The sequence below is a fragment of the Phoxinus phoxinus genome (genome assembly GCF_949152265.1).
Source record: "Phoxinus phoxinus genome assembly, chromosome: 2".
Lineage (NCBI taxonomy): Eukaryota > Metazoa > Chordata > Actinopteri > Cypriniformes > Leuciscidae > Phoxinus > Phoxinus phoxinus.
Window position 1 is genome coordinate 42386935 of NC_136877.1, and position 16807 is coordinate 42403741.

The 16807-nt window shown below is 40.9% G+C and overlaps 1 protein-coding gene across 1 annotated transcript; it reads right to left on the minus strand.

Annotated features, from left to right (window-relative positions):
• Positions 1-10389: 10389 nt before the first annotated feature.
• Positions 10390-14895, minus strand: rplp2b (ribosomal protein, large P2 b). Its single transcript, XM_079600894.1, has 5 exons — positions 14701-14895; positions 14030-14153; positions 13875-13923; positions 12143-12238; positions 10390-10507 (listed from the first exon to the last, which is right to left on the minus strand). The coding sequence occupies exons 2-5, from the start codon at positions 14150-14152 to the stop codon at positions 10431-10433; spliced, it is 345 nt and encodes a 114-aa protein (XP_079457020.1). The 5' UTR covers position 14153; positions 14701-14895; the 3' UTR covers positions 10390-10430.
• Positions 14896-16807: the final 1912 nt, after the last annotated feature.

The following is a 16807-nucleotide window of genomic DNA, read 5'->3' on the forward strand; positions in this document are numbered from 1 at the left end:
AATCTAATGCATATGTACAGGGATCACACTTCTCTTTGAGTGTACAATAAGTTGCTAAGGATAAAAGCATGTTCTAATGATTGTCCAAATATGTGTATGTGTTCAGATCTGTAATCATGAAGCTCATTCTTGCTGTGCTGGTGATGTTTTTGGTGGTTGGGACCCAGGCGCAGTGGTACCGCTTCCCAGTAGAAGCCGCTCAAGGTCACTTATTTCTCCTTTAATACCTCCATTTAACTTGACATGCACTAAGTTGAGTCAAATTGTAGGCATATTTGAACCATTTTCACCGTGTCCCGTAGGTGGGAGAGACATGTGGCATGCCTACCGGGATATGAGGGAGGCCAACTGGAAGGAGTCAGACAAGTATTTCCATGCACGTGGGAACTATGATGCTGCACAGAGAGGCCCGGGAGGCAGATGGGCAGCCAGAGTCATCAGGTACGGACAAAATCATACTAACAGTGGCAGATTTGATTACTTTATTCCTGATAAGCACTTCGATTGAGCTATAATTATTTCTCCCTCACTCTACAATGAAACAGCAGCATATTAAAATGGGGGATTTTGGGGAATTTGGCGAATCATAATATTAATGATGTGTGCAGTGATGCAAGAGAGACTCTGCCGGGTCTCAGTGGCAGCGGCACCTCTGATTCTGCAGCTGACCAGGAGGCCAATCGCTGGGGGCGTAACGGTGGAGACCCCGACCGCTACAGACCCAGAGGCCTTCCCAAGAAGTACTGAAAACAGAAACGCTCGGAAATGATCAGTGCCTCCAGGATCTTCTTCTTTTCTTTTTTTTTTTGCTTTAAAATTGTTTGATTAAATTTTGCATGACAAATAACTCTCTTTTGACATCTTGACAATTATCATTAATTAAATCTGCATTTATGACAAAAAAAAAGTATCTTTAATGTCACATTGATTTGACTGTTTTGAGCATCATTTAGTCTATGTAACATGTTTTAGCGTCTGATTAAAGAATACAACTTATTCATGTGCAGGCCTAGGTCTATTTTCATTGATGTTGTTGTTTGTGCATTTAACAGTAATAGATATGACAAATACAAATGTGTCCTCAAAAATGGTACACACACACACACACACACACACACACACACACACACACACACACACACACACTGGTACAGCCATGAGAGCTGAACACTTCATAGGCTATGTCACTTCAACTAAGCTCGTTCCACCATAAGACGGCGAACAATTCTCATTCAGAAAGCATACAGTCAATTTACTTGCCAAAGACAAAAAGTTATGGGGGAAAAAACGAAATCCTGAAGCAATAATTACAAAAACAACAAAAACAAAACATCAGCAACATGAGATGTCCCTGTGATGGACCGCCCTCTGTCCAGGGTGTTTTCCTACCTACGACCCGAGGCGCTGAAAGACTCCAGCCTCCTCACGACCCAATAAGACAAGCGCTTTAGCAAATGTATGGAATAGATGGGTGGATGAACAGTAGGCCTGCTGTGAGGGTTCTAGTCCTCCCTCTCTCTGACACTCTTCTTTCCCCACTAATGTGTCTCATTAACGTCACTGGTTGTTTAAGTTGGAGCGCCTCCAGCTGGTCACTCAAGCACACTGTCTTTACACTAATCCACCAAGAGCTTTGTTAATAAATTAATATCATATACACTATATATATTATTATAATTTTTCTTCATTACTATACTAACATATAGAACAATTCTGGTTTCTTTTAAACCAGCCCTTCACGATTATTAATAAGGAACTTAAATCTCGTGTTAATTTTATTTAATTTGGTAACAAATTCCCAAGTTCTCTTACAAAAGTCTCTCATAATATCTTACGCTAGGGGAAAATCTCTTTTCCACGAGATATTGAAGCCAAAAATTATCCTTAATTTTAAAATAATGTAAAATGCGTTGCGGCAGCATGCAGACATAGGCAAGACGGCTTGCACGCCTATTGGCTGCCCTGCGCTATCTCGCGTATTATATCATTTTCTCTGCTAGTGTGTGTTTGCCGCTGCGACTCACACTCTCATCCTAAAAGAGCCGAGCGTCTTTTTCAAGATGCCTCGTATCTTCTGTCTCGTATCTTCCAACTCAACGACGGGGACCGCCATGTCATCTGCGTTTCCTGCCTGGGTGAGGATCACGCAGCTCTCGCGCTCGCTGACGGCGGCTCCCCTCACTGCGAGCTGATGCCCATGGTGACTCTGAGGACTTGCATGGTATCTTTCGCCGAGATGGCACCTCCGCCCGCTGCGGTGCCGCGCCGTAAAAAGCGCCGTGCTCAGCGGGTCCCGGAACCTCCTCCAACCCGCGAAAGCTAGCCGGTGCGTTCGCCAGCTTCGCCGCCTGCTTCGCCGCCTCCTTCGCCCGAGTCTCTCACTGACGAACAGCGGCCGCCGTCTGCCGCCGCTTCCGTCATGGATGACGATGAAGAAGCCGCGTCTGTGGAGGATGACAGCTGCTCTATCCTGGCGTCGGGAAGTGAGGACTGGTCGAGCTCTGTGGATCTCGCCCCCTCTGCTCACCAGCCTTCTGGGAAAAGGGCCAGCATTGAAGCAGAGCTGATGCGTCTGCTCACGCAGGCCGTAGCGAGCCTCGGCCTTGAGTGGTCGACGACCGAGGTGCCTGCACACAACCGGCTGGATGGATGTTTCCTGCAAGGGGACCGCGTTTCGCTCGCCCCACTCGCTCTCTCTCAGCAAGCCGCCATAGGAGAGTCGAGCGCGGGCAGGCTGGCCGCTGTGATCAGCGTGCCCCCCGCCTCGAACGCTGCAAGCACTGCATCTATGTTACAGCATACCGAAGCTCTCTGGTCGCCACCACGTCGTGGCCAGAGCCCAGATCTCATTCAACCCCTAGCAATTCATGCAAGTGCATGGGCAAAGCTTCCCGGGGTATACGAATGGGTGCTGAACATTACAAAGAGAGGCTATTCGCTACAGTTCGCTCGGCGTCCCCGCTGTTACGCGGCACGAATCGAAACTACGTTAGAAAAGGAAGAAGCACATCTACTTCGAGCCGAAATAGCGAAACTGTTGAGCAAAGGGGCCATAGAGCCTTTATCTCAAGCTCAGAGCGAAGGGGGTCTATACAGCAGATATTTTCTGGTACCGAAAAAACACGGGGGTCTCAGACCCATTCTAGATCTAAGACAGCTGAACAAAGTGCTTTCGAAACACCGGTTCAGAATGCTCACAACCAGGAAAATCCTCACGCAAATTAGAAGGGTCTGCTTCGCATGCGCCCACTGCAGTTCTGGCTAAAAGCGCGAGCACCGCGTCGAGCGTGGACCTCTGGTCTTTTTCGCCTTAAGGTCGATCAGAAATGCATCTCAGCTATAAAATCTTGGAGAGCGACCGATTGGTACCGGTCAGGTGTAAGCCTGGGGACTTCCTCGAGTGTGAAGGTGGTTTCTACGTACGCCTCCACCTCGGGATGGGTAGCGTTGCTCGAGGGCAGACTGTTCTTCGGCCAGTGGTCAGAACGGGAAAAGCTTCTACACATAAACTGCCTTGGAATGATGGCAGTCGACAACGCACTGAGGCGCTTTTGTCCCCAGATAAAAGGACACCACGTCTTGGTCCGTTCGGACAACATGTCGGTGGTGGCCTATATAAATCGCCAATGAGGTATCAGGTCCCGAAACCTTTACAGGCTGACGGAGCGCCTCCTGGTCTGGGCTCAGCACAATCTGCGCTCGTTGAGAGCAGCACATGTGCCAGGCCACCTGAATATGGGATCAGACAGACTGTCCAGAAACAATGTTCCGGCAGGAGAATGGTCTCTACACCCGCAGACAGTCCAACTGCTGTGGAAGACATTCGGCAGGGCAAAGGTAGACCTGTTTGCGTCTCAAGAAAACGCTCACTGTCCGGAGTTTTTCTCCAAGAGCAGGGATGCGCTGGCCCACGTCTGGCCCGCTCTATGCTTTTCCCCCTGTCACGCTCCTGCCTCAGGTATTAGAGCGAATCAGGGAAAACGGATGCTCAGTGCTTCTTGTGGCTCCGTTATGGAAGAACCAGGCTTGGTTCCCAGTTCTGATGCAGCTGACAAGCACTGCCCCATGGCTGATACCAGTGAGGAGGGACCTCCTCTCTCAGACCAAGGGCTGGATCTGGCATCCTCACCCAGAGCTTTGGGCCCTACATGTGTGGGCCATCAATGGGTACCCGCTAACCTCCCGGTGGGGGTGTTAAAGATGATCACGCAGGCTAGGGCCCCGTCTACTAGACGGCTCTATTCCTCGAAATGGTCTGTGTTCTCTGGCTGGTGCACAGCTCGTGGCATATCACCCCCAGACTGTGGGGTGATGGAGGTTCTCTCCTTCCTGCAAGAGCTACTGGATAAGGGCAGAACCCCATCCATGATCAAGGTTTATGTGGCGGCCATTATAGCAGCGTTTACTAAACCGACGCTTGGCCAGTCACTTCCTTAGAGGAGCTAAGAGGCTGAATCCTCCCAGACCTCCCTCAGTCCCCATGTGGGACCTTTCTACGGTTTTGGAAGCCATGAAAGGTGCCCCATTCGAGCCAATCCAATCAATAGATATCAAACACTTGTGTTTCAAGACAGTCTTTCTTCTGGCTCTCGCCTCGGTAATGCGTATAGGGGTCTTGCAAGTGCTCTCAGTGAGCGCGACGTGTATGGAATTTGGGCCAAATGACTCGAAAGTCATACTCAAACCAAGGCACGGGTACTTTCCTAAATCCCTCAACACACCGTTTAGGGCACAGGTGATTTCCCTGTCAGCCCTGCCGGTCTCTAATGAGGAAAAGGACGCAAGCTTCCTTTGCCCGGTCAGGGCATTAAGGGCTTATGTGTTTCGCTCGACTGTCTTCAGACAGACGGAGCAGCTTTTTGTTTCGTTCAGCGGAAGTTCTAAGGGACTAGCTGCGTCGAAACAGAGTCTATCCAGATGGATAGCGCTGGCTTGCACCTCTAAGGGCCTACAGTGCCTGTTAGGTGTCAGAGCGCACTCCAAAAGAGGCATGGCCTCGTCGTGGGCTTGGTCTAGTGGGATTGCCTTGCAGGATATCTGTATGGCGGCAGGCTGGGCCTCCCCGTCTACATTTATAAGGTTTTATAACCTAGAGATTCCAGCCTTGCAGGCTAAGCTGCTTTCGGTCTAATAAATTAGCACTGTCTGCCTCGATGCTATCGGCTCAGAATACTGAAACTGCTTGAGCACCGCTCGCTGATCGATTAAATAACTCTATGGGCAGTGTGTAAGACCCATTATATTCATCAGTCCAGGCCGAGTTTTTCGCCCTGACTGTGTGGAACACTAGTGATATAATTTGCTCCTTATAGGACGCAACTTATTACGGGAATGATGCTGTTCAAGCCCCTCTTCCCAGACTCTCTGCGAGTCCCTGGTGATCATGCACTATATGAGCCCCGGGCACCTGCCCTTGGGACTTTGGTGTTGGATCTCAGCACGCACGGCGGTTTACACTGTGTTCCCCTAGCGTAAGATATTACGCAGTACGAGAGACCTCTCGTAAGAGAACGTAATTGGTTACTAACGTAACCTCGGTTCTCTCTAGAAGAGGGAACGAGTACTCCGTATCTTTGCTGTACCTGCAACACGCTCTGGTTCGCTTCGACGATGAAAAATCTGAGTCTATCAGCCTGTCGAGCTGTATTATAGGCCCAAGCCAGATCTGTTTCGGCGGGACGTGACGTGACGTAGTGGGCGCGAAGCGCCCCCATTGGATCTGACGTCACGAGGGGCCTCTCTCGATAGGCTGCTGCAGTTGCCGCAGGGCAGCCAATAGGCGCACGAGCGGTCTTGCCTATGTCTGCATGCTGCCGCAACGTGTTTTACATTATTTCAAAATTAAAGATAATTTTTTGCTTCAATATCTCGTGGAAAAGAGATTTTCCCCTAGCGTAAGATATTACGCAGTACTCGTTCCCTCTTCTAGAGAGAACCGAGGTAACGTTAGTAACCGAGTACGTTTTAACAATATTCTTGTACAATATTCTTTGTCATGCATTCTCATTTTCATTTCTGTTTTGGTAACTGGAAACTAAACTAACATGTAAGCTGTTGTACGCTTGAGAGTTTAAAAGTCTGATAAAGTCTCAGTGGTAAGAGCATTGCGTTAACAACACAAGTTGTAGGGTTGGATCCCAGGGGATTGCACATACCTATGTATAAATGTATAGGATAATGCAATGTAAGTCGCTTTGGATAAAAGCGTCTGCCATTTTTTAAATAAATGTAAATGTAATGTAAATTGAAGTATTACCTGATAAAACAATCTTACAAGGTCATAACCCACTTCTCCACCTGTGGGTCAACTGTATCAGTCAGTTACAGGTATAACACAAAAACACACACACACACACACACACACACACACACACACACAGTGTGAATAATTTAATAATTTAACGTGTGTGTGTGTGTGCGTGCGTGTGTGTGTGTGTTCAATAATTAAATTATTAGCTAAACTACAAATTCCAGATGTCTGGAAATTCCAGACTTCTGGAATTTCCTTCTCTCAGAATGACCTTTATAAAGATGTTTCAAAAGCCAGGAGAGCTGGAAGTGACAATAAGAAGTGAAACAGAAATTATTTGCATGAATTTGAAACTTCAGTCGGAAAAGTTTATACTAAAAATTAGTATTTATAATATTTATATTAAGTTGAATTACGTTACAATTTTGATTCAATTATTTATTTTGATGAAACCTATTTTTATAAGCACTTTATACCACAAAACGAATTAATTTCTGCCACTCTACACTTCCTTTGCATGTATTTAATTATATGGTTTAATTTTGTAATGTACATCTAACTACAAAGGTTGCCAAATTTGCAGTCAATATTTTTTATGAATTACAATTGTATACCACAAAACTATTTGCCTTCTGCCATACTACACTTCTTTTGCACGTTTTAAATTATTCTTTATTGATAATAATAATAATAATTACATTTTTATGGTTTCATTTTGTATTGTACATTTTTGGGTTTCATTTAGCATTGCATCCCAGTTTGAAGAATACAAAGTTTGGAGAGTTGCATCTCAGACTGTTTTGTATAAAGTAACATAACAAAAGTAATCTTTTGACACAATGTCTTAAAATATAAACAGCCATGTTTAAATAATTCGTTCTTTCCCAGAATTAGAGCAGTCAGATTTTCCTAATGCAATCTGGCGCATCACAGTTTGGAAAATCCATGCCCAGCCCAATCCGAGGCTTATAAAATAGCTAGCTGGATGAAGACATGATGTGACTGAACTGCGCAAACCAAAGGTAAGAGACTGACTAAACTCACCTCTATATCAATGCAAATCTAATGCATATGTACAGGGATCACACTTCTCTTTGAGTGTACAATAAGTTGCTAAGGATAAAAGCATGTTCTAATGATTGTCCAAATATGTGTATGTGTTCAGATCTGTAATCATGAAGCTCATTCTTGCTGTGCTGGTGATGTTTTTGGTGGTTGGGACCCAGGCGCAGTGGTACCGCTTCCCAGTAGAAGCCGTTCAAGGTCACTTATTTCTCCTTTAATACCTCCATTTAACTTGACATGCACTAAGTTGAGTCAAATTGTAGGCATATTTGAACCATTTTCACCGTGTCCCGTAGGTGGGAGAGACATGTGGAATGCCTACCGGGATATGAGGGAGGCCAACTGGAAGGACTCAGACAAGTATTTCCATGCACGTGGGAACCATGATGCTGCAGAGAGAGGCCCGGGAGGCAGATGGGCAGCCAGAGTCATCAGGTACGGACAAAATCATACTAACAGTGGCAGATTTGATTACTTTATTCCTGATAAGCACTTCGATTGAGCTATAATTATTTCTCCCTCACTCTACAAACAGCAGCATATTAAAATGGGGGATTTTTGGGAATTTCGAATTATAATATTAATGATGTGTGCAGTGATGCAGTTGAGACTGTGCCGAATAGCGGTGGCAGCGGCACCTCTGATTCTGCAGCTGACCAGGAGGCCAATCGCTGGGGGCGTAACGGTGGAGACCCCGACCGCTACAGACCCAGAGGCCTTCCCAGCAAGTACTGAAAACAGAAACGCTCGGAAATGATCAGTGCCTCCAGGATCTTCTTCTTTTCTTTTTTTTTTGCTCTAAAATTGTTTGATAAAATTTTGCATGACAAATAACTCTCTTTTTACATCTTGACAATTATCATTAATTAAATCTGCATTTATGACAAAAAAAAATTATGTTTAATGTCACATTGATTTGACTGTTTTGAGCATCATTTAGTCTATGTAACATGTTTTAGCGTCTGATTAAAGAATACAACTTATTCATGTGCAGGCCTATGTCTATTTTCATTGATGTTGTTGTTTTTTGCATTTAACAGTAATAGATATGACATAAATACAAATGTGTCCTCAAAAATGGTAGACACACACACACACACAGCTGAGCCATGAGAGCTGAACACTTCATATGTCACTTCAACTAAGCTCGTTCCATAACACGGGCAACAATTCTCATTCAGAAAGCATACAGTCAATTTACTTACCAAAGACAAAACGTTATGGGGGGAAAAACGAAGCAATAATTACAAAAACAACAAAAACAAAACATCAGCAACATGTGATGGACCGCCCTCTGTCCAGGGTGTTTTCCTACCTACGACCCGAGGCGCTGAAAGACTCCAGCCTCCTCACGACCCAATAAGACAAGCGCTTTAGCAAATGTATGGAATAGATGGGTGGATGAACAGTAGGCCTGCTGTGAGGGTTCTAGTCCTCCCTCTCTCTGACACTCTTCTTTCCCCACTGTGTCTCATTAACGTCACTGGTTGTTTAAGTTGGAGCGCCTCCAGCTGGTCACTCAAGCACACTGTCTTTACACTAATCCACCAAGAGCTTTGTTAATAAATTAATATCATATATATATATATATATATATATATATATATATATATATATATATATATATATATATATATATATATATATATATAATATATATATATATTCTTCATTACTATACTAACATATAGAACAATTCTGGTTTCTTTTAAACCAGCGCTTCACGATTATTATAAAAGAACTTAAATCTTGTGTTAATTTTATTTCATTTGGTAACATATTCCCAAGTTTTAACTCATTAATGAAGGAGGGATACAAGTGTTTTAGTCCTTAAATGCTAAGGAACGGTTAGATTTTATGAACACATGAAATGATTCATATTAAAAAGGTTTTTATTGTTTTATCTTTCTATGTTGTTTGATGCTCTTGTGTCTGATGTACTGTTACACTAAAACTTCACATTTTCAATAAAACTGAAAGTCAAAATGATTTTGCCAATGTATCTAATGAAAGTGAAATCATATATGCAAACACAATGGTTTGCTAGTGATGGCTTGGCTACGTATACCTGACTGCAGGCATCTGGAATTTCAATGTATTGGGATGATTCAGTACTTACACTGTAAGAAGAATCTGGTTTAATATTTTGGAGTGCAAACAGCAAAGTTCCATACAAAAGCAAAACTTAAATTACTCACACACTGTGGCCAACCACGTAAACCAGTCTTACGAGGTAGTCAATGATCTGTTCTGAATCATTTCAGTAAGGGGGGGAAATTACCACAAAAAATATTAATTTAATCTTGGATTCATATTCATAAATGGCACTAGCACCATCAAGATCATGGGTTTGATTACCAGGAATGCATGACCTGATCATGTGTAACTTGAACGCACTAGTCACTTTGGACTAGTGTCCAAATGCATTAAAAATGACATTCAGTTATATAATGGTTTGGATTAGAATAGATGGCTAGATGTACAAGTGTTTTGCACCTTTTCGATCCCAAGTAAATAATCATGTCTCCCAAGACTCCTAAGACTTCCCAGAAAAAGTTGTGCAACATGGCAATCAGACAGACACAAGAGCCAAAACATTTGCGTCACATCACAACTGGGAAAGTCCATGTCCAAACACAAGCCCATTGTCAATGGAAAACCAGAGTCTGCAAAAAGACTCGATTAGAAACTGCCTCAACTCAAGGATGCCGTGCTTGAGAGGTTTTTGTTTTAGAACGTGAGCTTTTAATACGCTTTGCTGAGGGAAATATTAAACAGACTAAGATTATCCTTTTTTAAGTCTCAGGCAAGCAGTCAAGTAGCTTTTTGTAATCAATGTTAAACAATGTGCATTTAAAAAAAAATACTGCTTTCATGTCCAATGTGTTTTTGCATGAATGTAGGCAGAAATTATTGGAGAAAAAAGTTAGAGGCATCAGATTCAAAGCAGTGAAAATGTAACTAGATTGTAACAAGTGTATTTGTGTGTGATAGTGGAGAGATTCAAATGACTCATCCTACTCCACATTATAAACATTGAAAAATAACATTTGAAATGAACTAGGAAGCAAAAATCATTTTGTAATAAACTTTATTTTGGTCCCGAGGAGACAGATTAGTCAAAGAGTCCAAATCCCATGTCATCTTCGGATTCTTCAGACTCATCTTTCTTCTCTTCTTTCTTCTCCTCCGCTGCAGGAAAAAGGAAAGGGATACAGACGTTAACAACATTACAGGACCTAAAGGAAACCAACCAACACTCCACCCTGAACAGTTCACATTTATTTGACCATCAATTATACCTTTCAAACAGTCACAGCATGTGACTTAATTTAACTGTGGTTTATTGACATTTCATAAAATACTGCCTTAAAGGCACACCGCGGAACTTTTGGCCACTAGGGGCGCTAGACCTGTAACTTTCACGTCTAGTGCCCCTAGAGGCCACAAGAACCGCAGCACTGTCGCAAAAGTAAAGACGACATCCACTTAATAAATGAATTGCACAAAAGTGAACAGAAAATAACTGGTCAGGTAAGTCGCATAGACCAGGGGTGCCCAACCCTGCTCCTGTCTGTCCTGCAGAGTTAATCTCCAACCCTAATCAAACACACTTTAATTTTCAAGCGATCCTGAAGACGTTAATTGTTTGCTTCAGGTCTGTTTTATTAAAGTTGGAGATAAACTGTGCAGGACAGTCGATTGGCAGGAGCAGGTTAAAGACGTTTTGTACCTAAAACTAAGTTGTTATTGTGCTTGTTTTGGAGTCATTATCTTTAGATCGGACTTACGTCGTCTTATTTGTGTTTTTCCTGTAGTAAACTATGAGTTTGAATCTAAAATCATATAAGCCACGAATACAGGGCAAACAAACTGAAGCTTACAAATAACGGCAGTAGGTTTTGACTTATCAGTTTTGTTACACGAATTCCCGACTTCGCAGTAAATATTACATTATATATCCACTTGTATGCCGATGTTTATGTTTTATTTTCAGTCATCATTTTCTTCGCCCCTTAAATAATCTTCAGAGTCCCCTCCCGAAACAGGAGGACGACAAGGGAGAGCCGGGGAGAAACAAGTTTCGAGAACGAGAAACGAGCCTCTTGTTTTTCCGCGAGCACGATCCCTCTCGCGTTCTCTCTTTCTTGCCTCCTCAGGAGCAGTTTTAAACTTTTCCATTTTTTCTGTGCCTCAGCCATGGCCAGGAGTCGAGCAGGCGGAAAAATAGCAAAAGCGTTAGCTCCTTAAGCATATCAGAGCTTGTGGTCACGTGACGGTCGTAAAGTGATTCGTTCTCCAGGTCACATGACCTGTCCAAAGACGGTCCGTCTCCTCCAAACTTACATAGGCGATAATTCAAGAGGGCAGCCTCGCTCGGAGCATTGATAGTGTCAAACACTGTATATTGGCCTGAGGAATCATTTAAAATAACTCATATGCTTCAACTCTTTAGGTCAAAAGTTCCACGGTGTGCCTTCAAATATCATCTAAAATATGCCAAAAATTTAAAATATAAATATAAAGACCATGACAAAACATTTGTTGGTTGAAAGAATGATCAAGACATTGAGAAATACTTGCCACATTCACAATAGATAAGTATATATAAATACAAATACAACCATAATAGGTTATTTAGTGAAAACATACTTTGATAATTTTCAGCAACTTTACCGTTTAGTTACTTTAAACATTTTGAATCCACTTGACTATAATTGATATTTGTCATGCTAAAGCATTTATATGCTAAAATGTTCTGAACTATACTTTCAAACCCTATAAGAGAGAGACAGGGAGAGGCACAAGGTAAAATAAGACACTGACCTGCAGGGGCGGCAGCAGATGCTGCAGCGGATGGGGCGGCAGAGCTGGAAGCAGCAACGGCACCACCGGACGGCACGCTGGCCAGCTTACTGAAACCTGACAGACGGCGACAAACACACACGGAGACATGCTCAAACTGATCCTGTACCCTTGTTACTTATCCAGGACACTCTGCAGGGTTCCCATGCACTCTTTGACTACATTTAGTTTGTGATTACTGGATAAGACTTTTTAGAATATATATATACAGCCAAAAAATCATTTTAATTTCTATTAAACTATTTTAAAGTTGGAATTTCCCTTAAATGATTAATATCCTCAAGGTAGACCAAAGTGCTGTACAGGAAAATTACATTAAACAAGACAAAAAGCCTACATAATACCTAAAGAGTACTAACTGAAATGCCAATGAAAATAAGTCTTAAAGGTTTCACCCAAAAATGAAAATTGTTACTCACTGACGGTTTAAAATGTGTATAAAAAGACTAAAAAAAAAATCCATATGAATCCAGCAGTTTAATGAAAGTCTTCTGAAGAGACATTATCGCTTTACATGATGATCAGGGTTAATTTGGCTTTTAAGTAGGGGACAATCCATGGCTAGATGTGCATTTAACTATTTTAATGCACGACATGGAGGCAAAGAACTACCCGATGCGAAGTGGAGTGCATATAAATTGTTAAACGCACAGTTAGCCATGGATATTCCACTTATACCATGGTCATTGCAAAGTAAAAATGACTTATTTTCATCAGTTATGGCTCGTTGGATCTAACATTATGCCCCCTTTAAATCAGACAGCGATAAAGTAGTGCGAAAGATCACATTTATCTGAAATATAGCATTTATTCCAATTAATTATAGAGAAAGAATAATGTATGTGAATCGCCCGTCTGTGCAGCATCTTTCCTCTAATAGTGAAGCTACGAGAATCAAAAACTGCGATTTTACCCCCTTGCTGAGAAACATAATGTAGCGCAAAACAATAGTAAAGCTATTTTAATTAATAAAAGTTGTGGGCCAGTGAACATTTGTGTGCGTGCGATCTCCAATCTCTGTGTGCTTCAATTAAAGAGCATTAATATAGAACTGGCTGGAAAATGCCTGTGCATTAAGCCGTTTTAATGCACACCTTCGAACCAAACAGAATTGAGCATTCAGACAGACCATGGTATAAATCACATAGACACTGACCAACATAAACGAAAGCTTAACCGTACTTGCTTGATGCGTGAGAACAAACCTTATTGGTTTATGCGTAAGCTCAAACATGGTGTGACGCGATAATCTCATTGGTTCTTGAGCATCAAGCAAGTACGGTTGCGCTTCTGTTTATGTTCGCTGGTCAATATTTATATGCGATTATACCAAGATCTTTGTGAATACTCAATTCTGCTTAATGTCAGAGTTTTGGGTGAATAGACTATAAATGGAGATAATATCTGCGTTTCGAAAATCTTATGGGTTTGGAAAGGCATGAGTGTGAATATTTGAATGTGAAGTGAAATATCATTTTTAAGTAAACTAACCCTTTAACTCTGCTTTTATAAACAATATATTCAGTGGATTTTACATATTCAAAACTTTTTAAAGCTTTGAAGCAGTTTTAAAATTCCATTATATTTTCCGGGTTTTCAATGACCATGGGAACCCTAGCCTGGACTTAAACATCCTCTCAAGTCCCTCACATCTGTAACCACTATGCAACCAGTTCAAAACAACCAAACTTACCTTGGACAATCACTTCCTCAACATTTTTGCCATTGAGCTCGGACACAACCTACAATACAGAAAAGTCAACATTAAAGAGAAGCTAAATGTAGTCCTTTACAAGCACAACATTTGATCCTGTCTCCGTGTTCATGCAGTTTTATGAATAGATTCACCTTGCCCATACGAGTATCATCGGCTTCAATGCCAACGCTCTCCAGGATCTTCTTGATGTCACCTGTGCTAGGACTATCTTTGCCTCCAAGGGCAGAGAGCAGGTAAGCAGCTACGTAACGCATCCTACAGCAAATAAAGAGAAGTTAATGCATTAACATATAGGACACAACAGTTTTGACCATAAAATGGGCATCATTCAAAAATATTTGACAGCTGAATGCCCCAACAATGATTTTTACATTTAACAAATTTAATTTGGGCAAATAAAACTTCTGAATATAAAAGGAGTTAATTTTACACCATATTTATTCATTTAACACGTTATTGAAAAAAAAATGTGAATCACAAATGTGTACATAAAACCTTAACTGAACAATATTTAAGATATTCTCCTACTAAAGAGTTGCATATTAAAATAATAAGAGGACATTTAGTGTACTTGAAATAAAACAACGGCTCAAACTTTTACGCTCTTTTACTACTCTTTTGCCACATGGCAGGGTAAATTAATGCTAACGTTAGCGTACTGAGTATCAATACATTAATCTGAGCTTCTGTATTAGATCAGTCTAGGAAATTAAGAACTGAGGGTCTTTGTTTCAAATACATTCAACATTCGCTCGTTTGACCTTTATGTATGTTTGTTAAATCGGGTTTTTTATTCACTCACTTTGCGGAGAGAGGAAGACTCGCGTGTTCACAAGCGGGCTCGTGCAAGCAGAAAGGAAGCGGAAGGGTGGCGAAAACCGGAAAAACGACACGACCGATGACGTCACCTGTGAGGAGCGAATCGAAAGGACGAAAAGCACGTCAATCACGAGGTTGAGGGCGGAGTCTCTTCTCGTTTCCCACCTTTTTTTCTCTCGGATGAAACCATATGGATTGTTTATTTAAACATATTACGCTAATATTAAAAACGTATAACAATAAAATTGTCTGGAATTTTTGTGCTCAATCACTGAACTATAATAGTTCAGTGTGCCCGGTAGACATGACAGGAAAATTTGCCATACATTTGCTGTTTGTTTGCTGTTTTAGGATATCTATCGTTTACATTTAGGAAACAAATAATTTACAATTTGTATGGAAACTTTTATAACTTTCAGAGAAATGGCAGAAAAGCACCTCTGATGGACGCATGTCCTCTAGGTTGGTCATTGTTTGTGGAGAGAGAGTGAGAAGAAAATGATGTTGTTCTTCTAAAAGTCTACAGGACTAAATGAATCTGATAAATTCCAATATATTTCGTTATTATATCAATTAAATCCTCAAAAGCAAAAATGTACCATTATAGTCTAAAACATGCCAGCAGAGGTCATTGTTTATCATCATCCTATGAGCATGTAGAGCAAAAGTGTAGGGCTATTGCAAAATCACAATTACCTGGACAACAGAAAAGTCAGAAAATAACTTATTAATTATACTTATTTTACTTATTAAAATAGCTATATTAGTTAAAACTTCAAAAAAATGTTTACCTTAATGAGAAAAATATTTTCTAACTTTATGAAAACACTTTAGGTAAATAATGCTCAAGGGAACAACATTCTACTAGGCTTCATCTTTGTTAGATTACGCAGCTGTCTGTAATTGTGTTTATCACACACACACACACACACACACACACACACACACACACACACACACACACACACACACACACACACACACACACACACACACACACACACACACACACACACACACACACACACACACACACACACACACACACACACACACACACACACACACACACACAGCTATTTTCAATCTACCTTCATTGTATGCAATAGAGCAGTTAATGCATTCTGTCTAAAATCTCATTACTTTGTTTTACAGAAGAAAGAAAATCATACAGGCTTGGAAAGACATGAGGGTGAATAATTAATGACAGAATTTCATTTTATATGAGTTATTGTTTTAATTGCTCATGCAAGTGCGTTAGAAAATCATCATGAAAAGGTTTCTGATAGAAAGATTGGTAAGAATGTGAGTGTAAAGAGCACACCAGACTGTCTGATTCAGCACTGATGTCAATGTGAGGTGTGGATTTCTGAATAATAGTTCACCCAAAAATTTTATTTCAAAAATGAAATGAAATAATCATGTTACTTTATTTCTTTGAAATGCAAAATAATTTTTTGACAGGATGACCTGACTGCTCTTTTCAAAGATGAGATACCTTGAACAAAGTACAATGAACATTATGGCAAAAAAAAAAAAAAAAATACATATGCAAAGATAACAAAAAAGTAAATAAGTAAACAAATGTCCATATAGAGTTGAATTGTATTCAGAGATAACAATAATGATATGCTATATATAATAATAATAATAATATTTAATATAACATATAACATATAACAATTGTATAATAATTATGATAACTACAATATAATAATCTGTAATGAAAGTTAAATAACCGTCAAAAATGTAAATAAATGAATACATAAATAAAAACGTTACTTGTAGCTTTATGAAGGACTGCATAAGACTATGAACGATATGATAGGCTACTTAATAAATGATGAAAGAAAATGTATTTTATTTTATTTTAGGAGAAACATGAGTTTTTGCACGGATTGTTTCTGCATGTTGCACCGATACACACCAGTAGATGGCGACAAGTGACCGTCATGAATCGATCATTTTTGCAACCGATTTATTCAAATTCATTCATTCAGGAATGAAAACGGTTGAAAACGGATTCCTTCAACCATTGTCTCTGATTCAACCCACCCGTTCAAAAAAAGCCGATTCGGTTCAAAAATCGA

Excerpts from the sequence above, each read along its gene's own strand:
- rplp2b (XM_079600894.1), bottom strand. The coding sequence starts at position 14,152 with ATGCGTTACGTAGCTGCTTACCTGCTCTCTGCCCTTGGAGGCAAAGAT. Across the intron at positions 13,924-14,029 it reads ATGATACTCGTATGGGCAAG|GTTGTGTCCGAGCTCAATGG; the intron begins GTGAATCTATTC and ends TCTGTATTGTAG. Across the intron at positions 10,508-12,142 it reads ATCTGCTGCCGCCCCTGCAG|CGGAGGAGAAGAAAGAAGAG; the intron begins GTCAGTGTCTTA and ends TTTTTCCTGCAG.